The 17526-nt window shown below is 44.7% G+C and overlaps 1 protein-coding gene across 1 annotated transcript in view; it reads right to left on the reverse strand.

The window, feature by feature from the left end:
- The window catches only part of fam172a (family with sequence similarity 172 member A), a 240430-nt gene that overhangs the window by 111280 nt on the left and 111624 nt on the right, over positions 1–17526 (reverse strand). The window contains 1 exon segment of the mRNA XM_056288900.1: positions 10858–10977. Coding sequence (XP_056144875.1) covers positions 10858–10977 — 120 coding nt within the window.

A 17526-nucleotide genomic window follows, 5' to 3' on the forward strand; every position in this document is an offset into this window, starting at 1 on the left:
GCGGCTGGCTACTTGTGTGGTTGGCACCCACATATTTGCGTTCTGGGAGACAGATGCATTCTTACATAAGAACTTATATAATGCTGCCCAACGCTATCCAATAAGGCAGCTCCTCTCTCACTCATCGAGTGGGAAGGTTAGTACGGGTTAGACTACCCCTCCTCGCCATAAACACTACCGCCATCTTCCCCTCACCCCTGGCAACGGAGCAAAATGAAAAGCCAGGATGAGCAGAGGGAGAGTTGGAGACAGGACGCTCTCTCGGCCAGTCCCCCCCCATCCCCCCCCCCCCCTCTCTCTCTCTCTCTCTCTCTCTCTTTCGCTGGCATTTGCAATGCAGAGATTTTTGTCATTAGGTGAAGAGGGGATAAGATAAACTGAGAGAGGACATGGAGGAACACGGCCTCTAAGTGTGTTTGTATATGTATCTGGTTGACAATTCCCTGCACTCTGTGGATGATGTTGTGATGGCTAAATATAAAGATGGAGATAAAGAATAAAGGCAAAGTACACTCCCTCTCCAGCTCCCCGCAGTACAAACCTCTCTTTCATTCAAAGGCAGTTAGCTACTCTTTGATGTAACTATAATTAGTCAGTACACACTGTGAAGTACTTTAAAAGAAATCAAATTGCAATGAAACACTTGAGTGCTCCAAACAGGGGCTAACATGCTCTGGAGCAGGAGAAATTAATGGCGGGTCTTTTTGATGTGCTTGATCAGAAATGTATTTATTAACGGCAAAGGGAAGTAGTAATTAACCCACAGACAGCTTGTTTTTTCTGGGTCTGCTCATGTGTCAAACAGTTCATCCCGCAAGGCCCCGCTCTCCGCTCGCTTGATCATGTGCACACATTCCCCATCCCTTCCCGGTGGACCACTTTCCCCTCAATTAAGTGGACGGTCTGTGTGTACGTGTGCACATGAGTGTGTTTATATATTCTTACGTTCACACAAGGACACAAAAAAACAACAACAAAAAAACAAGTACGTAACGTACGCTGGTTGCTTTAAATCCCATGCGTATATTTATGCGATCGTCTCATAAAGTATATGCCTATGAGTGGATAGAGTTTGTGTATTTTGATAAAAAGCCAAGAAACTAAGATGGGTTTTCCCTGCCTAGCTATCACTTGGGCAGGGCACCTTGGTGATTTTAGCTACCATCCAAGTGAAAATGGCCAATCTCCCAATTGCCAGCTGCAGTTTGTTTGTTTCTCTGCTTGCTTTTTAACTTTTAACAACTCTTAGCAACTCCTTGAGACCATTGGATTATTAAATTTATTTTATGGTTCGATTGTACTATTTTTGGGGTTTTTACGCGATCATCGATTATTGCACTGACTCGCTGCACTCCTGGTGAGAACCGTGTGGACTCAGCTCTCAGCTGATGGAGCTAATGGCTAACATCCACTTACTTTAATGTGAACATTGACATTGATCAACCGGTTTAATATTATTATGCCCTGTGAGGACTGCCTTAAAGCAAGAAATGACATTGCTAACCTCAAGGATGATTTCTGACAGCTCAGATGAACTGCGAAAAAAGCAAGCTTATCTGATTTTATTGACACCACAGTCACACAGTTCAAAACAGTTATGAACTCAGCCATCTCTGATAGGAGCCCCTGGGACCCATCATTTAGTTGCTGGCCCTCTGCCTGCTCCACTCCCAGCTCACTGGCTACCTGGTCGGTGGTAGCAGTCAGACGTGGCAAGATGCAAACACCCCAAGTTGCCTGGCCATAAACCTCTCACGTCATTTTACCATGCTACCGGCTGATGCCATAGTTCACCCTCATTCTTTTGAACACCTTGCCTTCACACTCTACTGGTCACAGCCATTATCCTCCAACCCCCCAAGTCAAACCCCTCCTTTCTGACCTAGCTATGTGCCATCTCACCTCCGTTCTCCTCCTGAGTGATTTTAATACCCACATTGATGACACTGACTGTAAATCTGCCATAGAATTCCTGGATTTGCTACAATGCTTCAACTTCACACTACATAACAAAAAAACCTGGACTCAACCCTGATATCATGAGCAATTTCGGGCCTATCTCCAATCTTCCTTTTCTGCCAAAAATACTGGAAGGTGTTGTTGCCCCCCAATTCAAAGCTCACCTCATGTCCAACAACTTGTTCAACATTTCAATCTGGTTTCCAGTCACAGCACAGCACAAAATAGCCCTCCTTAAAAGTCACCAACGACCTCCTCCTATCCTCACTCTCGCCACCTCAGCATTCTCATCAACCTCACTATAGCTTTCGACACCATCAACCACACTATTCTTCTCTCCTGCCCTGAATCCTCCCTCAACATCTCCGGTATTGCCCTCTCCTGGATAAAGTAATTTCTCACAAACAGACAACAGTTCATCAGCATCAACAACTTCTTCACTGCTCCTCTGTCCCAAGGCATCCCCCAGGATTCGGTGCTTGGTCCTCTCCTGTTCATCCCTTACATGCTCCCCCTTGGTAACATCATATGTCATCATGGTCTCCACTTCCACTGCTATGACAAAGACATCCAGCTCCATCTACATTGCCACTAAATCAATCACCACTGCAACTTACTCCACTCTGACCAACTGTCTGACTGAAATTATGCAAACCAACTTCCTCAAGTTGTGACAAATCTGACATGATCATCATCAGTCCCAAATCACTTACAAAAAAACACTCAAAACTTCTGCCTCGCCATCGATAATTGTACTCTGACTCCCTCCCCACACAACCACAACCTCAGAATTATTTGACAGCAAACTCTCCTTTGAATACGTCAATCAAATCACCAGAACTGCCTTTTTCAACCCAAAAGACATAGCTCAATTCCACCCACCACTCTCCTTCTCTGCTGCTGAAACTTTGATATATGCCTTTATGACATCTAGAATTGATTACAGCAACAGCATTCTTTATGGCTCATCATCCAAAGTCCTAAACAAACTCCAGTACATTCAGAAATCTGCTGCTCACCCACTCCCACTCCTGTGAACACATCACCCCTGTCCTCCAGAACCCCTACAGGCTCCATGACCCAAAACAGATCCAATTCCAAGTCCTTCTCCTCACTCACAAAGCCCTCCATAACCAGGCCCCCTCCTACCTCACCGACCTGCACAACTACCATACTCCTTCCCACAGCTTTCACTCTTCTGATGCCAACCTCCTGTCTCCATCACACAGCCACGCACCAGACCTGGGGTGATAGAGCCTTCTCCATAGGTGTCCCCTCACTCTGGAACGCTCTCAAACACATCAGAGACTGCACCGATCTGTCCACTTTCAAATCACTAACCAAAACTCACCCTTTCAGAATTGCTTTCAATGTGTGATTGTGTTTTATGTTTTTGGTGTTGCTTTTATGTTCATTTTAACTTATGTGAAGTGTCTTTGAGTACTCTGAAAAGTGCTCTATAAATAAAGTGTATTACTATTATTTTTATTATTATTATGGACAACATAATCCACAAATCTGATTTACTTATAAATCACGTGTCACTGATTCTTTCAGTCAATCCGCTCTCTTTAAATGTCTCAGCTGTCCTATCTTTTTTCCTCAGGCTATTAATATCATCACATTTACTCACATTCACATGCAATGACTTCTAACAAGCCCTGCTGAGAGTACGAGGTTATAAGTGGGATTTTTGAAGACTAATCTGCAACAGAGTAGAGACTACAACAGAAATATGGGAAGACTGTTGTGTGGATGTGTGTTTGTTTATGAGTATATGGGTGAGACTTTAAACAGCTGATGAATCCATAAAGTAGAAGGTAAAATAAAATATTAAAATATTATCTGTATGTGTTAGCTTTGTTTCCCTCTCTTAGTGTGTCACAGCTCAGTCTCCATGATCCTTTGCTGCCCAAGTTTCTCTCCTGGAGCCTGGATAAGAGTGGGGAAGAGACTGTACAACTTTGGAAAAAAGGACAAAAACCATTATATTCCGAGATAGCTATTCCTAAAAAAGACCGATGGCCATATGTATAGTTTCTCACCATAACCAAAATTAGGGCCAGCAGGAAGACAAAGATAAAGATGAGGGAAAGGGAAATTGATGATGATTAACAAGTACTGTGTGTTTGTGTGTGTATGTGTGTGTGTGTGTGTGAGAGAGAGAGAGAGAGAGAGAGAGAGAGAGAGAGAGAGAGAGAGAGAGAGAGAGAGAGAGAGAGAGAGAGAGAGAGAGAGAGAGAGAGAGAGAGAGAGAGACTGTGAGAGAGGGAGGGAGTGTGTGTGTGTTCACTCAAGGTTCAGGAGATTGAAAAGGTGAAGGAGCTTTGACAATGGTAGACAACAGAACCTCTGATGGCCTCAAGGGAGGCTTGACAATGGTGCATTCATACACACTGTCCCAAAGTGAACACAAGGATCCTTGAAGTTCCTCTATTTTGATATTATCCCCTGTAGTGAATTTGCAATATGCTATGTATTCATGTATGCACATACATGAGCTTATTTAAGAGGATTTTTCATGACAAGGACAGCACATAAAAAGAAAGCAGTTAGGACCTCATGGAGGCCTTTACATGGAGAGGGAGGGAGGGAGGGAGGAGGGAGGGAGAGAAAGGGAGAGAGACAGAGAGATAGAGGAGAGATACAACTAGAGAAAATAGCCAGTCTTCGTCACACAGGGAGAAAGCCCAGGAGATTGTGAAGCTGTCACAGACAAAACACCGCATGAATATTTAGCAGGCAAATTAAAATTACAAAATACTAAACAAAAAAGAGCAGGTGAAGGGAAAAAAGAGAGGGGAAAAAGATTCCTGAAATCACCAGTGGGACAAGTGCCCACCTTTAATCCCCCCACGAGCCGCATTCTCAACCAGCAACCCCCACTCACCCTTCTCTGGATAAAAGGGGAGAAATGTCCTAAATAATAAGGACTTATGGTGAGTCCAGCAGTAAATCTTTTGGATCTAGTAGCCATCAGACCAGCACGACTCATCAGCTGTCAGATCAAAAAACCGGCGTATGAGCACAACTAGCTTTGTATGTTAGTATACTTGAACCAAACATAGCATAAAGTCACACTTCATTAAATACTAATACCAGTATTTGAGCACCAAACCAAGTATGTTTCCAGCCTACATGACAAAATTAGACAAACCATCTTACTTTAGCTTTAAGCTTTGTAGGCTAACGTACAGGGTGTGGGACTTTTACATATACATGAGTGTCCGTGATATTCAAGACCTTGCCAAACGAGTTCACACAATGATGATTAAACCTACCACCGCCCGGAAAATCTCTCTGCATATCGCAGTACACCGGAGTTTTAAATCTGGTGTCTGTGGCGACATTCCTGCCCTGCATTTCCACGTTGGTGCAATGTCGAAGTGACGCATAGTGATGCCTTTTACAAACCCCAATTCCAATGAAGTTGGGACGTTGTGTAAAACGTAAATAAAAACAGAATACAATGATTTGCAAATCCTTTTCGACCTATATTCAATTGAATACACCACAAAGACAATATATTTAATGTTCAAACTGATAAACTTTATTGTTTTTTTTTGGCAAATATTCACTCATTTTGAATTTGATGCCTGCAACACGTTCCAAAAAAGCTGGGACAGGGGCATGTTCACCACTGTGTTACACCACCTTTCCTTTTAACAACACTCAATAAGCGTTTGGGAACTGTGGACACTAATTGTTGAAGCTTTGTAGGTGGAATTCTTTCCCATTCTTGCTTGATGTACGACTTCAGTTGCTCAACAGTCCGGGGTCTCCGTTGTCGTATTTTGTGCTTCGTAATGCGCCACACATTTTCAATGGGAGACAGGTCTGGACTGCAGGCAGGCCAGTCTAGTACCCACACTCTTTTACTACGAAGCCACGCTGTTGTAACACGTGCAGAATGTGGCTTGGCATTGTCTTGCTGAAATAAGCCGGGGCGTCCCTGAAAAAGACGTCGCTTGGATGGCAGCATATGTTGCTCCAAAACCTGTATGTACCTTTCAGCATTAATGGTGCCTTCACAGATGTGCAAGTTACCCGTGCCATGAGCACTAACACACCCCCATACCATCACACATGCTGGTTTTTGAACTTTGCGCTGATAACAATCTGGACGGTCCTTTTCCCCTTAGCCCGGAGGACACGGCGTCCATGATTTCCAAAAACAATTTGAAATGTGGACTCGTCAGACCACAGCACACTTTTCCACTTTGCGTCAGTCCATCTCAGATGAGCTCGGGCCCAGAGAAGCCGGTGACGTTTCTGGGTGTTGTTGATATACGGCTTTCACTTTGCATGGTAGAGTTTTAACTTGCACTTGTAGATGTAGCAACGGACTGCGTTAACTGACGTTGGTTTTCCGAAGTGTTCCTGAGCCCACGTGGTAATATCCTTTACAGAGTGATGTCGGTTTTAATGCAGTGCCGCCTGAGGGATCGAAGGTCTTGGGTATTCAGTGTTGGTTTTCGGCCTTGCCGCTTACATGCAGAGATTTCTCCCAATTCTCTGAATCTTTTGATGACATTATGGACTGTAGATGATGAAATCTCTAAATTCCTTGCAATTTTACGTTGAGACACGTTGTTCTTAAACTGTTGGACTATTTGCTCACATAGTTGTTCACAAAGTGGTGAACCTCGCCCCATCCTTGCTTGTGAACGACTGAGCCTTTCGGGGATGCTCCTTTTATACCCAATCATGACTCTCACCTGTTTCCAATTAACCTGTTCACCTGTGGAATGTTCCAAACAGGTGTTTTTTGAGTATTCCTCAACTTTCCCAATCTTTTGTTGCCCCTGTCCCAGCTTCTTTGGAACGTGTTGCAGGCATCAAATTCAAAATGAGTGAATATTTGCAAAAAACAATAAAGTTTCAGTTTGAACATTAAATATCTTGTCTTCGTAGTGTATTCAATTGAATAGAGGTCGAAAAGGATTTGCACATCATTGTATTCTGTTTTTATTCATGTTTTACACAACGTCCCGACTTCATTGGAATTGGGGTTTGTACATCAGCTAACAATGACTGCTTTGCCAGAGCTGAATTTTCATGTGACGAAAGTGTTAGCGTGTCTCCGATTGGCTTGTCTTCACGGCATTCTGCAAGAAAGCTTCCGGGCTTGGAAGCTATGGCGGAAAAACCCAAGTAGTATCCAAGAGAAGTTTCTGATGCTCCACAGAAAAACGAAACTTGGCATTCAGAGGAAGGGTTAAAGTCAAAAAAGAAATTAATCGACGGAGAGAACAAACACAGATAACCATTGGTGTAGCTTTTTTCCTCGTTGGAGAGCGCTGAAAGAAGAGAAGTAATTACTCCAACTACCAGAAGGGCGGGGGGGACAAAACCTCTGCACTGTGGGTTTAATACAATAGGCCAGATGCTATGACAACTAGTCGTACATCAATCCCAGTGTGGTGCAAGAAGAGCCACTGTAAGGGCTGTTGGATGGGTGCAACAGCACAGGGCCTTGGGGTTTAATTTACTTTTTAAAAAAAATATTATTTTTTTGTGCAATATACAGCAGAAATGATGATCATCTCTGTCTACAGCTTGCCTTTCAAACTGAATAGTCAATGTCACATGAAAAAAATTAACCAATCGCAAAACGTTTTTAAGCCAGTCTGTTACATGAAGAATGTAGAGGAAGACACATGTCTGAGAACCTAGGATAGGAAAAACAAGACTAGGTCAAAACCTAGTAAATGGTTGAACCGTGGCATGGTCAATGTTCGAAACTGCGGCCAATTTGTTACAGAGTTAGTCAGTGGTAGTGTCTATAAGGTGAATGGCTGGATTTTAAATGTTAATCTGCAATTTCCTGTAGTTTTCCCCGTAATATGTGCTGTTAAGGTAATTATAACTATTCTAATCCTCTGTTAACTCCATCCTCTTTCATTTGTTTCTATCTGTGGATGTCTCTCATTTTTCTAAGACTCACTCTGTATTGATTGTTTTGACAGAGTGATTGTTAAATGGGGTTCTTACACTGTTCTTAGCATTTAAGTAGCATCCATGAGCAGCAATATGTTCTGTTCATTAGCATGCGATAAATGTGGAATGAGCTGGAACCGTTGCGTCCAATCAATTTTAAAGAGCAACGGCCAATAGGGAAACTCCAACTTCCGTGTTTACCAGTGATGTCGGTCGGCCAACCAATCATGTAACTTCAGTGACATCATTGGTCACCTGATCCAGTGGCCCAATCATGTGACTTGTTCACTCAGTCACTCTAATATGATCAATGACAGATAGTCGTGGTTGTAGGGCTGGCCTCGAAGGCTGGGTCTGGCCAAAAATGAATAAATCATTAAGATGACTCGACAAAAATAGAGTAGAGGTTTTGTTCCAAATTAAAGCTGTTGAAAAAAACCATCTGTGCACCAGTACGTCGTAAATGTGGTCTTGCAATCATATCTATTGAAAAGGATCATTGTGCTCAGTTTGCAAAGTTTGTGGGCAGTAAGGCATGGAAAGTCACTTTCATCTGGTGCTGGTGAGCACATTGCAAAACTGTTAAGATATATTATTAAGTCATATATTATTAAGTCATATAGACATTGTGGCAGCATTGTGGCACAGTGGTTAGTGTTGTTGCCCCACAGCAAGAAGGTCCTGGGTTTGAGCCCCAGGGTAGCCCAACCTTGGGGGTCGTCCCGGGTCATCCTCTGTGTGGAGTTTGCATGTTCTCCCCATGTCTGTGTGGGTTTCCTCCCACAGTCCAAAATTGTCCCTAGGTATGAATGTGTGTGTGTGTGCGTGTCAGCCCTATGATGGCCTGGCGGCCTGTCCAAGGTGTCTCCCTGCCTGCTGCCCAATGACTGCTGGGATAGGCTCCAGCATCCCTGTGACCCTGAGAACAGGATAAGCAGTTTGGATAATGGATGGATGGATGGATATACACATTGCAAAATAAGATGGTTGACTGTTCTCATGGAAATCTTCATCCTCCCCCAACTACTGGAGGAGTTGTGTAATGGTGGGATTGAAGAGGGGAGAAGTGGATATGCCAAATTTGGAATGGAAAAAGAGAAGAAAGATGAAAAGATAGATGACTGTAAACTAAGCAAAGATAGATGACTGTAAACTAAGCAACTGTTTTAATTTTCTATTCGCAAACTGACAAGCTGAGACAATACTTATGCAATGTTATATTTTCCTCATTGGCTTATGTACTGTACCATTAGAGTAGGTGAATGTGCAGGGGTTGAATAGGTATTTACTTATGAGCATATGCATGTATGTAATTGATAAGTGACTTGCGTGACCTAATTTTGCACCAGGATTTGTACATCAGTTATGTTGAGGGTGCATGTTAGCATTCCAAGCTCAAATACAACTATAACTAAAGAGGCATGCATCAAGCCCAGCAAGGTGTTGACATACACGTGTGCATTTGATATTGTCCAAAACAAACAAACAAAAAAAATTCTTCACCATTCCTACAAAATTCTTCTGCTTCCGGTGTGGGAAGATGGTGGTGCGAATTCACATTTGCAGCGGCTTCACTCAGTGTCGTCCATGCAGTGTCTTTGTCAACATCTGCATTTAAGTTTGTCATTGTTTGATGGCTGGTAGAGCTGGCGCTGGATTGGCTGGGAGGGCTTGGTCTGCTGCATCCTGTGGGCCCAGAGACCACGGCCCTGCTTGGAGCTGTGCCCAAAGAGGTAACACCAAGGGTGGTCTGACAGGACGCAGAAGCAGGGCATGCTAAGCTAACTGCTAGCCCATGCAGACCGGCAGTTCCGATAACACCAGGGCGGTCTGGCGGTGTGGGCCCAAGGGCCACGGCCCTGACCGGAGCTGCGCCCGAAGAGAAAACACTGAGGGCAATCTGACAGGGCGCAGAAGTGAGGCAGGCTAAGTTAACTGCTAGTCCATGCAGACCAGCAGTTCCGACAGTCATCCTGGCTGGTGTTCATTCTCCTGGACAGTGATTTTTCTTTTTTTTTTTTTGTTTAGTTTAGATATATGTGTTACTTTGAATATATGTGTTCTTGTAGTTCCTGTACTTTTTGGATATATGTTTTTGTCTTTGCATTGCGCAGCTGTGGGCTGGGGGAAAAGCTGGTTCGTTCCATTTCATCTGCGCAAGTGCATGAAATGAAATGACAAATTAAGTGTTTCTGATTCTGATTCTGAAAATGAGTCCAGTATCCCATATTTCCTAAATATGATGGACTTGGCCATCACAGCAGAGCAGCTTTTTTCAATGAAACTCAACATCTTGTAATACAATTAAAAGAGAGGAAAGATGGAGAGTAAAAATGGAAATATTGGTTAAAAGAGGTAAAAACAGAGATTCGTTCTTGAAAGCTGTGACATGTAAAATGTTCATCGTAGGCCCGTTTAAAGTGACGGTACAGTTAAAATGACAAACGGCTAACTCAACTTTTCTTCTTCACTCTCCCCTGTGCTCCATTAATTCCTTCAACTGTACCTCCCTCCTGCTGTCTTTAAACATGTGTCCTCCCTTATCTCCTAAGGCTCGGGGGTCCGCATGCTTTGCGGCATAGTTTAATTGTACCACAGTTGTTTGTTATCCCTACTTTTTTTTTTACAATCTCTCTCTTTCTCCTACCCTCTTTTTCTCCTGTTCTTGATGCGCAGAGGAAGTGGATAGCGCCCTAGGACAAGGATGAACTGGATTGTTTACAGAGGCAGCACTTTCTCAAAGAAACTAAATGCTATTTATTTTTAATCGTTCCACCATGTTTCACACGCTATCACTCCACTGACTGTCCCTGAGGTGACCAGCTCTTGGAGAGAGAGAGTGTGTGTGTGTGTGTGTGTGTGTGGGGGTGTGGGTGTGTGTGTACACGTGTGCATGGGAGAGGGAGAGAGTTTGTCTGTGGTAGGTAGGGAGGATAAGAGGAAAACTAAACCACTCACCAGCTCAACGAAAGAAAGCCCTCCGTAGCTATGGGCCATGATGAAGACATTCTTGGCCGCCGCTTTGGATACAAAGTGGTCCCATACATACAGCACGTGTTCCTCCGGGGACGCATTCTCCTGCAACACACACACACATAAACAAAAACTTCAAGTTATAACCCTGACAAAAAAGACCCCCCCCCCGAAAATTCTTATGTAACTGAAACAGAATCCGAGCGGTGAAAACTCAAAAACAAGAGTGGAAAATATTGATAGAGTTATCAAACTCTTCAATAATTTAAGGTACAGGATCCAAGTGAGGGCTCATAGGCCGCCCAAAAAGAGAGAGAGAGCGAGAGAGCGAGGCATAAACGGGGGAAAAAATGACAGCGGTGGTGATTAGGGGTGTTTTCTATGAAGAGCCGCTTCGACAGATCAATAGTTCCTGCATATTGCAAATGCCCTAAATGTAAAACTCAATAGGGAGGATGACGTAACATTTAAATCTTAATTTGCTGGATCAATGACGCATCTATACACCAGTAGGGGCATAATGGGGAGACACAAGGGGAAGGTCGGGGGGGGGAGAATAAACAGACACAGATACATAAAAGAAAAAGCTACACATTTCCATCCATGCATTCACATGTAATAACTCATTTTCACACATGAACATGCACACTCACACACACACACACACACACACACACACACACACACACACACACGCCTGGTGTCGCCAGCTGCTTCTTTTCACCTGACAGTGATGAGTTTCACCAGGGGGATGTAGCGCGTGGGAGGATCACGCTATTCCCCCCGCTCCCCCTCCCCCCTGAACAGGCACCTCGACCGACCAGAGGAGGTGCTAGTGCAGCGACCAGGACACATACCCACATCCGGTTTCCCACCCGCAGACACGGCCAATTCGGTCTGTAGGGACGCCCGACCAAGCCAGAGGCAACACGGGGATTCGAACCGGTGATCCCCGTGTTGGTAGGCAAACAAACACACCCGGAGGCCTGTGTTTGTTTTTTTTCCTGTAGAAACCTTGCTGTTTGTTTTTATTTACTAACACCTTTGTATATTTTTGTGTAGGGAACGATTTGTATGATTTTGTGTGTGGAATGATTTGTATGTTTGCTGTCTGTGGCTGCAGCATGGCTGAAAGCCACGCCAAATTTTCCACTCTGAGGGACAATAAAGTTAATCTTGAATCGTGAATCTTGTTTACGGAAAACGTCTTGTATGCATGCACACAATCTAATAAGCATACAAATGTATATTGAATAAAAACCCGGGGATGAACATCTCATCTGACACTGTGCTGTCTGACTCTAAAGCAAAAAATTCAGTGGATTTGAGTAAAATGACATGAAAATGTAAACTAAAAAGGACAGAGGAACTGCCTTAAATGATGACCCTGTTTATTTGTTCACATAAAAGATGAACATACACACGCGCACACACACACACACACACACACACACATATATATATATATATATATATATACACACACTCACTGGCCACTTTATTAGGTACACCTTGCTAGTACCGGGTTGGACCCCCTTTTGCCTTCAGAACTGCCTTAATCCTTCGTGGCATAGATTCAACAAGGTACTGGAAACATTCCTCAGAGAGTTTGGTCCATATTGACATGATAGCATCACGCAGCTGCTGCAGATTTGTCGGCTGCACATCCATGATGCGAATCTCCCGGTCCACCACATCCCAAAGGTGCTCTATTGGATTGAGATCTGGTGACTGTGGAGGCCATTTGAGTACAGTGAACTCATTGTCATGTTCAAGAAACCAGTCTGAGATGATTCGAGCTTTATGACATGGCGCGTTATCCTGCTGGAAGTAGCCATCAGAAGATGGGAACACTGTGGTCATAAAGGGATGGACATGGTCAGCAACAATACTCAGGTAGGCTGTGGCGTTGACACGATGCTCAATTGGTACTAAGGGGCCCAAAGTGTGCCAAGAAAATATCCCCCACACTATTACACCACCACCACCAGCCTGAACCGTTGACACAAGGCAGGATGGATCCATGCTTTCATGTTGTTGACGCCAAATTCTGACCCTACCATCCGAATGTCGCAGCAGAAATCGAGACTCATCAGACCAGGCAACGTTTTTCCAATCTTCTATTGTCCAATTTTGGTGAGCCTGTGCGAATTGTAGCCTCAGTTTCCTGCTCTTAGCTGACAGGAGTGGCACCCGGTGTGGTCTTCTGCTGCTGTAGCCCATCTGCCTCAAGGTTCGACGTGTTGTGCGTTCAGAGATGCTCTTCTGCATACCTCGGTTGTAATGAGTGGTTATTTGAGTTACTGTTGCCTTTCTATCAGCTCGAACCAGTCTGGCCATTCTCCTCTGACCTCTGGCATCAACAAGGCATTTTCGCCCACAGAACTGCCGCTCACTGGATATTTTCTCTTTTTCGGACCATTCTCTGTAAACCCTAGAGATGGTTGTACGTGAAAATCCCAGTAGATCAGCAGTTTCTGAAATACTCAGACCAGCCCGTCTGGCACCAACAACCGTGCCACGTTCAAAGTCACTTAAATCACCTTTCTTCCCCATTCTGATGCTCAGTTTGAACTGCAGCAGATCGTCTTGACCATGTCTACATGCCTAAATGCATTGAGTTGCTGCCATGTGATTGGCTGATTAGAAATTTGCGTTAACGAGCAGTTGGACAGGTTTGCCTAATAAAGTGGCCGGTGAGTGTATATATACATACATCCATTATCCAAACTGCTTATCCTGCTCTCAGGGTGACAGGGATGCTGGAGCCTGTCCCAGCAGTCATTGGGTGGCAGGAGGGGAGACACCATGGACAGGCCACCAGGCCATCACAGGGCTGACACACACACACACACACACACACACACACACACACACACACACAGAGATTCACATCTAGGGACAATTTAGTATGGCCAATTCACCTGACCTACATGTCTTTGGACTGTGGGAGGAAACCAGCGCACCCGGAGGAAACCCACACAGACACGGGGAGAACATGCAAACTCCACACAGAGGACGACCCGGGATGACCCCCAAGGTTGGACTACCCCGTGGCTCGAACCCAGGACCTTCTTGCTGTGAGACGACCACACTAACCACTGTGCCACTTATATATATATATATATATATATATATATATATATATATATATATGTGTGTGTGTGTGTGTGTGTGTGTGTGTGTGTAATTAAGGAGCCAATAATACATACATTACGGACACGATCTAAATATCACTTTTGCAATAGTGTTATTTTGACATGTTTTACTTTCCTGTGTGTGTGTGTGTGTGTGTGTGTGTGTGTGTGTGTGTGTGCGTGTGTTTGAGTAGCTCTAAATGTTTGTCTTGGTGCATTTGTCTGTGCACGTGTGTGTGTGCACGTGTGCCACGTGATGATGTGCTGATGTGTGTCTTTGCTACTGTGTTTGTCGAGAGGTATATTAACCTGTCCGAGTGTTTGTGTTTACTGCTAGATTAGCATTAGAGGGGTTGTGGTGTCAGCACCCGCCTCCATCCACTGAGTGTGATGCAACAGCGGGTAACTCCTCTCTCCCCTGCCCTTCTGCTGTCAACGCTGCTAAGAGTGTACGTGTGCGAATGTGGGTGGGTACCTGTGTGTGTGTGTGTGTGTATGTGTGTGTTTGCATGGGGCCTGAGTTGTCTGTCTCAAGGGCTGTGACATCAAAGTCCTTTGAAGTCTCCCTTCCCTCTCCTTCCCCATGTCACCTTTCATCTAAGAGGCCCATTTCATTATCTTGCCTCCCTTCCCCCTCTTCCTTACCCCCCCCCTTCCCTCCTCTCTTCCAAAGATGCCACCTGTTCATGCACTCTTACATTTCCTCTTTTGTCTGCCATTCCATCCATCCCTTGACAATACAGCCTGGGATAAAGACAGGTGTGGTTTCAGTGGGGGGGGTGGGGGGGCTCACTGTACATTCCAAAACAGGTATAGGGACGTGTGTGTGTCTGTGTGTGTGTGTGTGTGAGTGTGCGTCAAACTTAAGCTCTAAACTATTGCTGCATAACCGTGTCTGGCAATGAAGGCTTTTTTTTTTTTTGTGGGCGTCACCATGGTAACCAGCTAAGTCATCCCTGACACCAACACCCCAACCCTCAAGCGCCTAAACTTCAACCATAACGGCGGTTCGAATCCCCGTGTTACCTCCGGCTTGGTCGGGCGTCCCTACAGATACCATTGGCCTCGTCTGCGGGTGGGAAGCCGGATGCGAGTATGTGTCCTGGTCGCTGCACTAGCGCCTCCTCTGGTCGGTCGGGGCGCCTATTCAGGGGGGAGGGGGAACTGGGGAACCTCAACCATAAACCCCGCCCTCACTGGCCTCCATTCTTCGCCACCACCTCAGTGGCAGGCCTCCCTGTGATTGACTACCTGGCATGATAGCGCAGAGAATTATCTAAACCACATTTGCATATTGGTGCAATTATTTCCTGGGGTTAATTAGCTGCAGTGAAGCGGGCCGCCCTGTGAGACCGTCTTCCTGTCACCGGCTTTCACACCGTTTTATACCCCATTTATTTATTTTTCATGCTTTTGTCAGTGTTTGTGTGTCCTGGGTTTTTGCACTTGCATGTATGTGTGTGTGTGTGTGTGTGTGTGTGTGTGTGTGTGTGTGTGTGTGTGTGTGTGTGTGTGTGTGTGTGTGTGTGTGTGTGTGTGCATGTGTGTTTGTGTTTGTGCATCTGCCAGCTTTGTCAAAATAGGGCCCCAACTGCACACCTGTTGCCAGCATCTTTCAACCATGGCTGTCAAGAGACAGGTAACGATATAAACTTTTTTATAGTCTTTGTGTGTGTGCCTCAAGCATAAAGAAGTCCATACTGTCCCCTTTGAGATTACAAACCATGAATTTTCTCTCTAGACAGTCTATGGACCAGAAAGTCGCCAGATGATGAAAGCCAACTGTTACCATGCAGGAAAAAAGTCAGGAGGGGGGACTGAATTTATTCAACTTCATCAACTTTCTCAACACTTAATGGTGTTACACATTATTTAGAAAACTGATCAAATTATACCATACATCCTATCATCTCAAAATGGTCTTTTCCATCCATCCATCCATTATCCAAACCGCTTATCCTTACTCACAGTCGCGGGGATGCTGGAGCCTGTCCCAGCAGTCATTGGGCAGCAGGTGGGGAGACACCCTGGACAGACCACCAGACCATCACAGGGCCGACACACACACACACACACACACACACACACACACACACACACACACACACTCCCACCTAGGGAAAACTTAGTACGGCCGATTCCCCTGACCTACGTGTCTTTGGATTGTGGGAGGAATCTGGAGCACCTGGAGGAAACCCACGCAGACATGGAGAGAACGTGCAAACTCCACACAGAGGACGACCCCCAAGGTTGGACTACCCCGGGCATCGAACCCAGGATCTTCTTCTTGTGAGGCGACCATGCTAACCACGGTGCCACCATGCCGCCTTCATAGTGGGCTTCTCAATTCACAGATTTCTGAAAATTGCTCTAAAAAATCAAAAGCTGAATTATTTTGATTCTATACTGGCACTCTAAATTAAGTTCCATCAAAACTCCATTAGATGTCCTTGAGATGTCCTCCCAATACTGAAGTCCATTTCAGAGCAATTCAGTTGACCTGATTTAATGTCAGTGCAGTAACTTTACCATCAGGTCTAAGGAATTGTGTGTACTACTCTGCCCCAGATTTATGGAGGTATAGATCAGAGGAACGGTACAAAACCATTCCTTAGGTGATGGGTGTTCACAAAAGCTTTGTAGGCTCCATCACTAGACTAGAAAACAAGCAGGGAACTATGCAGTGGCTGGTGCAGGGACCAACCTGTGCAACCTGGCAACAGCAACCCTTGTTCAGGGACCTCAGACCACAATGCTAAAACTACAGAATCATTTGGATGTAATTGAACATCTTGTCGGTAAGACACCAGTCGGCATGTTATTTCACATATCTGGACTGTATGGCAAACGCCAAAGATTTATCGGCCCCTTCAAAAACTGGGAAGCTAAGGAAAATGACTGCAGTGAATGGAGCAAAGAACTAGGCATTTCTTGATGAGGTGCTTCAGAGTGCTATATAAACGTAATGCTGGGGTGGTGATAGATGCTTCTGCAGGACACTGACCCCAAAACAAAAAGCCAACTCAATACGGGAATGGCTTGGGAACAAGAATGTGGAAGTTCTTCAGTGGCCTCGCCAAAGCCCAGACTTAAATCCAATTTACAATCTGAGGAATAAAAAAAATATTGACACAGATGTTTGAAAACTTATTCTGTATTTTGTTTTGTAATTACGAAGTGTTTTGTGTAGATTGTTAACTGAAACACCTCAATCCAAGGGAATCAAATTTTTCTTCTTCTTTCGGCTTGTTCCCCGTTTCTCAGGGGTCGCCACAGTAGATTTTGTAGTTTCAGTCGGTACCCTGTGAGAGCACAGCACCAATGGTGGCTGTTGTTAACCCGGGCCTTGACCGATCCGGCATGGAGCCTCGACTGATCTGGTATGGTCTTGTCAATCCATATAATGATTTGGCAAAATTTTAATTTGGATGACCTTCCTGCACAACCACTAACCCTATGGACGGAGGCACAGGTAAAGCGTTGGATGCCATTTGATGTGATTTGATTTGAGATACTT

This window comes from Lampris incognitus, chromosome 1 (genome assembly GCF_029633865.1).
Source record: "Lampris incognitus isolate fLamInc1 chromosome 1, fLamInc1.hap2, whole genome shotgun sequence".
NCBI classification, from domain to species: domain Eukaryota; kingdom Metazoa; phylum Chordata; class Actinopteri; order Lampriformes; family Lampridae; genus Lampris; species Lampris incognitus.